Source organism: Erpetoichthys calabaricus, chromosome 15, assembly GCF_900747795.2.
Source record: "Erpetoichthys calabaricus chromosome 15, fErpCal1.3, whole genome shotgun sequence".
Classification (NCBI taxonomy): domain Eukaryota; kingdom Metazoa; phylum Chordata; class Cladistia; order Polypteriformes; family Polypteridae; genus Erpetoichthys; species Erpetoichthys calabaricus.
This window is the reverse complement of record NC_041408.2, coordinates 76,754,810-76,762,299: the sequence shown is the minus strand read 5'-3', so window position 1 is coordinate 76,762,299 and position 7,490 is coordinate 76,754,810. Positions and strand designations below refer to the sequence as shown.

The following is a 7,490-nucleotide window of genomic DNA, read 5'->3' as shown; positions in this document are numbered from 1 at the left end:
TGACGTTGTCATCTATTCCGGCACCTGGAAGGAACATATTGTGCAGGTGTATGCTGTCCTGGCCACATTAGCGAAAGCAGGTCTCCGCATAAACCCTCGGAAGTGTTTTTTTGGTTTAAAGGAGGCCAAATATTTAGGCTACCTAGTGGGGCAGGGACAGGTGAAACCGCAATGTTCCAAAATCAAAGACATCCTGGAATGGCCCCGTCCGAGTACCAAGAGACAGGTGCAGGCTTTCTTGGGGTTGGCGGGGTACTACCGCCGGTTTGTGCCCCGTTTCTCTGAGAGGGCAGCACCCTTGACTAACCTGACAAGAAAGGGGGCTCCTTTGTATGTGGTATGGGATCCTACAGCTGACAAAGCATTTCGTGACTTAAAAGCGGCCCTTACCTCGGCACCTGTCTTAAACACACCTGATTTTTCACTTCCTTTTCTTCTCCAGACCGATGCTTCGGACACAGGCCTGGGGGCAGTGCTGAGCCAGAGCATCGATGGTGTCGAGCACCCCGTTTTTTACCTGAGCCGGAAACTGTTGGACCGGGAGACCAGGTATGCGGCAGTGGAGAGGGAAGCCCTCGCCATCAAGTGGGCGGTTACACATCTGAGGTACTACCTGCTGGGTCGGGAGTTCACCCTTATGACAGACCACGCGGCCCTACAGTGGATGGCATTGCACAGGGAGTCGAATCCCCGAGTCACCAGGTGGTTTTTGGACCTTCAGCCTTACAAGTTTAACGTCACTTATAGGCGGGGTAACCTTCAGGCCAATGCCGATGCCCTCTCCCGGGTTCACGACCTCTCGGTCCGGTCCGCCCGCCCCGATGGGGCTGGGCTGAGGGGGGGGCCCTGTCACGCACGCGCGCATGGGGAGTCGCAGAACGACCCGGGTAAGAGCGCGAAAACCGAAAGCCATGGGACGGGCAGGCAGCTAACCTTATTTTCTTTATCTTTCCCAGAAAGAAGGAAACGACGACACCCTGAATCACCTCCCGCTAATCCAGTTCCACAACTTACTTCCCTCTGATGACGTCAGTATCCCAGACTGCACCACTCCTCGTTACCCAGCATTCCTCTGTTCAATTCCGGTCCCCTCTATAAATGTTCCCCCATCAACCCACAAGGCTGTTAGCAGTTAACGAAGTGAATGTACTTGGACTGTATAACTAAATTGCATCTTCTTTACAGTATACGGGGCCGGAAAACCCCAAACCTTTATGATCTTGTGTGTCTTTATTTTACAATATATATATATATATATATATATATGACAGCAACACTCATAACAATGACAACACAATTACATTGACAATCATGTTACGTTATTTTTAAAGTGTTTCCTTTTCTTTTTCATAACTTCTTTAACACACTACTTCTCCGCTGCGAAGCGCGGGTCTTTTGCTAGTATATATATATATATATATATATATATATATATATATATATATATATATATATATATATATATATATATATATATATACAGTATACACACAAGAATGTTGTGTCTGAAGCTTACTGTTAGGTTCACTTTTACTTCTGACTAGTAAGGTGCTACACGCAGTATATAATGTGTTTAAAATTTAATATATATCTTAAGGAAATGTTAAAAAAATGAACCAAAAGAACATGCACAAAAAATGATACCTTCTAATTTTTTGTTAGGTTCTTGACCATCATTTTAGAAGGGCATTTGCTTTCTCAGTCCGCTTTCCCTCAGTGACTTCAAAAAGAAGCATTAAGTCTATAATCGTAAACATTTTGATTATTTGTCTTTGATGAACAATATAACTAAGCATAATCACCACATTACCGCAGAACTGAAAAACTGCAAGTTATTAAAGAAATTTTAAACTTCATATACCCCTTGGGGCAGGAGTTCTCAAGTGACATTATACACCACCATATCCTCTTTTTAATGTGATGAGAGTTTCCAGCACGGCTGTCCCATTCGCAACCCATCCCCTTAACATGCATCAGAGTTCCCACCTGTCCTGAGATGGAAACTTCAGGCTTCCTCCTCTTGAACTGGGAAGAGGTCTGCAAGGCTCTTTTCATGAACACACTATTTTCCTCAGTGATTAGTTGGTAGGACCAGGGTTCAGGGTTTTGTAGTGATCGATAAACTCCTTTGAAGGTAGATAGAACTCATTTCTAAAAGTGGGAAGAACTTATTAGAATGAATGAGAAAGCTGTTTTAGCATAATATGTATGAAAGTGCTTGTAAGGGAAGCTACTTTTATTTTTTTTTTGTATACCATGTAACAGTTTCTGCAAGACTATTCACTAATTAGTAGATAAATATTTTTAAGAAGCATGCTAAAGGTATTTGAAGACATCCCTGTTGTGTTGGCCTACTAGTTGGTTCTTGGTCTTAATACAACTTCAGGATCTTTTTTTTGGGTAAGGAATCCAGATATTCCTCCCTCACAAGTACTGTAAGAGAGCTTATTGTCCTCTGGCATCTCCTGTCTACCTAAACTAATTCATGGATAAGCTGTCTGGTCACCAGAATGGGCAACTCTCTAAAACACCTGCCCTAGCCAGGTCTGTTGTAGTGTCTATTGTCATACTTATGACTCTTCTTGCCTTCAGTTGGTGGCAGCACGTTGAGCGAGCCTAAAGTATTTTTTGTTAGGTCTTTCAAGTTTAACTCCACCCATCAGCACACACCTTCACAATATTTTTTGCTACGTCAGTGATGTCTTATAAGGAAGAAAGTAACCCACCTAGGGACATATTTCAGCAGGAGACAGTTCTGCTTGTGTGCCCATTTGCACAACGTTCAAAATGTCAGGTGTGGCAACTTTGCTAGCCAGAGAAAAGGATTTGGCTGTGGGAATTGGCACGTTTGACCAACCCGCAAAGTATCTGAATCAAGACTATAATCTGCTAAAGAAAAAGTGCCTTCAGGCAGGAAAACTCTTTATAGATAATACATTTCCTGGTGTGCCAAGCGCTCTCGGATTTAATGAATTGGGTCCTGGTTCACCCAGATCCAAGGGTGTGGTTTGGAAAAGGCCAGGGGTGAGTACTTTGTAATCCTCTTTTTGTCACTATTAGATATGTAAACTTGTTACAGTAAGGATATGGTTGTGGGTAACTGATGTGCTTGGGAGTGATGCCAACATGTCAGTTAATTTGACTAAACCTGAAAACAAACACCTTGTGCATAAAAAGAAGGAGAGTAATGTGTACTGGTTTCAAGTGATTACTGTTGATTTGTTCTTCTTGTAATTTCTTTGTTAAAGGATTTGTGGTAGTGTTGTTTACTAAAGGAGTCACATATAAATAGGAAAAGGCACAACTTGTGAATGATTGTGTAAAAGGGAGAGGAAAGGACAGGACAGAAGGGAGACCCCTCCACATCTTGTAGTAAACATCTCAGGTGCAACACTTTGCAATGGGATTTAACATGATGCCCTAGAGTCGGCATATTCAAATGGCAGCCCGCAGGCAACATGCGTCCTGGAAGCGACCTCCGAGTGGCCCAGTCAGTGGTCCTGCCAAAACGCAAAGAAAAACACATTTTGCAAGCTTTCAGAAATTCCTGCAGTAGTAGGAATGCAACACCTACAATGCAATGCAACACTCTGCTTAGCCTAGCAACATTCAACCCACAATGCAGGGTATTGTTGGGTGTCTACAAGTGTTCAAGTTCAAGCACTTTATTGTCATTGTGTAACACAATGAAATTACTTTTTGTGACAGCCCCAAGGTGCATTTAAAGAAAGGTCAAATAATTCCAAATATGTCATATGCAGTGTTAAGTGATCAAGTAACCAGAGCAAATTATTATTGCTCAAAGTACAGCAGCATAAATTGTTGTTACACCTGTCAATGAGTAGTACATTACATATTATAAATTGTATTACATTAGTATATTGCACATTACCAATATACCTTATTGCACATTTTCAATTATAAATTATCTGACTGAGAAGATTCAGAGTTCAGAAAGTTTATGGCAGATGGGAAAAAGCTATTTTTTTGTCTGTTTGTGCGTACTCTGATTGACCTAAAGCATCTTCCTGATGGGAGGAGCTCGAACAAAGAATAGTAGTCTGTGATACTGTGACGACCTGTCAAAGGAGCCGCTTCTCTGGGGGAATCTTTCTGCTCTTTTACCATTCGCTCCACTCTCACCCTGATCCTGTCACTCTGCTCTTTTTAGGGAGGTGCCCTGAGCCCCACAATGTGCTTTCCCCCAAGACTCCATCCCCACAGCCTATGCAGTAGCGAGACACGTCACAATAAAACGGACCTGTGTTCCCTCAGTGTGCAGTAGGCATTATATTGATGTGTGTTAGTTGTGATATAACAGGGTCACATACTGTATGTGCAGTGGTGCAATTGTATTGCTGATGCCTCACAATACAAAGACCATGGGTTTGCCTCCAGTGTGGGGTAAATAGTGTTTTAAGTAGAGAGAAGGACACCATGTAAAAATAAAGAAGTTATTATTATATAGCCAAAATATTTATTTATTTTAAAAGGAAAACAAATGTTATTGCTAAAACTATGCACTATTTTGTTTTTATGAACTTTGAGATGTGCCTAGGTCACATATGACCAAAATGTTTACTTTTTTATATCCTAAGTGGAAAAAAGTATTGCTACTACCTCAGATTCTGTTCAGTTATAGCTTTTTTATTGTTTTTGTATACACTTTTTGATGTGCCTGTGTCAAATGTGACCACATTTAAAAGGGAAACAATGACTAAACATTACTTCTTTCTCAGTATGCTCTTTGTGTTGGTTTAAAATTTGTTTTTACCTGCTGCTTACCCGCTGCTGAAAAAGTCTGACCCAACTGAATTTCTAATTGATCAACCCTGCCCTACAGCCTTTCTTGTCAGACTGTCAGAAATGCAGTAGCTCAGGGCTTGAGAATAAGCACAATACAGAGGAATGCATGAGCATACAGTCCCAAAATTCATGAAGTGGGAATGATTCCAAGTAAGTTCTCCCGTGCTTGTCTTTGAACAGCCATTTCAAATAAGGGTGATTTTTATGACTATTTCAAAAAGTAAAAAAAATACAAAGGTGCTAATTTTCAACTGATATTAGATATCAGTTCTTGCCTACACTTATAAAGTTTTAACTGGACAATCAGACACTAAATTTAGATGAATAATGTACTGCTATTAATTTATGAGATTTCTTAAATTTTACTTGGTTAATTATATCTATTATATAAAAACATTTTTGGTCAAGATGTGATTATCACGGGGAGACACTTTGAAGTCCCGCAAGACTACTTTCATGTCACACCCTACTTACAAACAATTTCTCAGAGACACTTTAACGTTCCATGAGACATGGAAGTGAGACAAAAGGACAAGCTGCTGTACAGGCTTTTAAATGATCGACGTGCAGTGTGACATGCAGATCACGCAGCTTGGTAATAATAATAATAATACATTTTATTTATATAGCGCCTTTAGCAGACAGGCAGCAGCTGATCTGTCCGCCTCTCCTTAGCGTGTGTTCAGCCCCCCCCCCCCCTTCACAACACGAGCGGTAGAGACACGAAGTGGCTAGCATGAAGCGCTCCCTGGGGTGGGGGTTGTGGGGTGGGTGAGCGAAGCGAGTAGGGGGCACAGCCCCCTAGTATATATGTGTATGTGTATATATATATATATATATCTATACATATTAATAAAAGGCAAAGCCCTCACTGACTGACTGACTGACTGACTCACTCACTCATCACTAATTCTCGAACTTCCCGTGTAGGTGGAAGGCTGAAATTTGGCAGGCTCATTCCTTACAGCTTACTTACAAAAGTTAGGCAGGTTTCATTTCGAAATTCTACGCGTAATGGTCATAACTGGAACATATTTTTTGTCCATATACTGTAATGGAGGAGGCGGAGTCACGTATCGCGTCATCACGCCTCCTACGTAATCACGTGAACTAAAAACAAGGAAGAGATTTACAGCACGAGTCAAACGCGGGAACGAAGGTAAATGACGTTAATTTTTTACTGTCTTTTAATACTGTGTAAGCATACATATTAACACATGTGCAATTAAACGTGTGCATTTACGGGGTGATTTCTCAGGCTTAAAAGCTCGCCTTTTACTAAAAAGGTAAATGCAAAACTATTTTCAATCAGTTTATTGAAACGCTCCCGTTAAGGATTGCAATAACATATTCGCGAGATAAAAGAACGAAGTAGGGGGAAATGACGGAAGAGCCGCAAACAGCGAAGAGCAAAAAATTCATTAAACAATTGAGAAGGGAGCGAGTGAAGCATACAAGCATGTTCATAAGGGAAACAAAGCACGGTGTAAAACGTAAGTTTAAATTAAGTTTATAGAAACGCTCCCGCTGCGGATTGCAATAACATATTCGCGAGATAAAAGTTTAATGAGAAGACACGAGGTATAAACGAACCACACGCCGTGGCGCAACGTTAGGGGCAACAGTTTCAACCATTCTATGATCTGCTTCTCGCAACTGAAAGACGGCACATGGCGGATGTTAGCCGACTTGCTGACCGCAATGTTAGGGGCTTCAACTCTGGCGCTGACGATAGAGATTCGATTCACGAGAGGGGATGCAGTGAGTGTGTATGCCTGATGAGCCCAGAATTAGGGAGAAACACATGTCGCATACTCTTTGCATTATTTGAAAGTAAACTATTAAAACCATTCTATGATCAGCTTCTGGAAACAGAAAGAGGGCACGTGGCGGATGTAAGGCGACTTCCTGACCAACCACAAGCGTTACCTGGCAGGTAACCACCCATACAGTCAGATTGTGATTCAGAAAACGAATGCCATGAATGTAATTACCACGATCTACATACTGTCAAATAAACGAAACACACGCCGTAGCGCGACAGCTGTGAAAAGCGAGGTTCAGAAAAAAACAGATCCTTAACAAATTGTTATTAGTATATTTTCGATCCGTTTAAAAAGGTTTTCTTTTCTTATTAAAAAATTAAAAGCCGTACTTCGCCGCAACGAACCGCGAGAATTTGGCTATATATATCTGCTTCTCGCAATTAAAAGAGGGCACGTGGCGGATTTTAGACGACTTCATGACCAAACTTAAGTGTTACCTGCCATGTAGGGTTACCACTTTTAATACAAAAAAATAAGGGACGCATACTGCAGCGGGTGCCACATCTCAGTGCCAACAGTTTGCAGACTGTACTTAAAAGACCCGCCCTCCTCACTGGACAGTTAAAAAGACCAATCAAACTAACGATGACATCAAGTATTACCCAATCATAAGTAGGAAAGGAGGCATCTTCATAAAATGCGTGTGGGATGATTTGCATGAGACGCTGCTTTAAAAAAAATGATAAAAAAAATACGGGACAAATCCCGTCCCGTATTGATTCAAAACGGGACGCGCAATTTCATTCTCAAATGCGGCACGATTCCATATTTTAAAGGACGGGTGGCAACCCTACAGTGCCAGGTAACCACCCATACAATCAGATTGTGATTCAGACTAGGAATGCAATGAATGCAATT

General features: G+C 41.5%; 1 protein-coding gene across 1 annotated transcript in view; it reads left to right on the top strand.

Annotated features, from left to right (window-relative positions):
• The first annotated feature begins 2,747 nt into the window (after positions 1-2,747).
• The window catches only part of LOC114665834 (calpain-2 catalytic subunit-like), a 77,085-nt gene continuing 72,342 nt past the window's right edge, over positions 2,748-7,490 (top strand). The window contains exon 1 of the mRNA XM_028820475.2: positions 2,748-3,024. Within this exon, the coding sequence (XP_028676308.1) occupies positions 2,788-3,024 (237 nt within the window). The 5' untranslated portion in view covers positions 2,748-2,787. The remainder of the gene's footprint in view (positions 3,025-7,490) is intronic.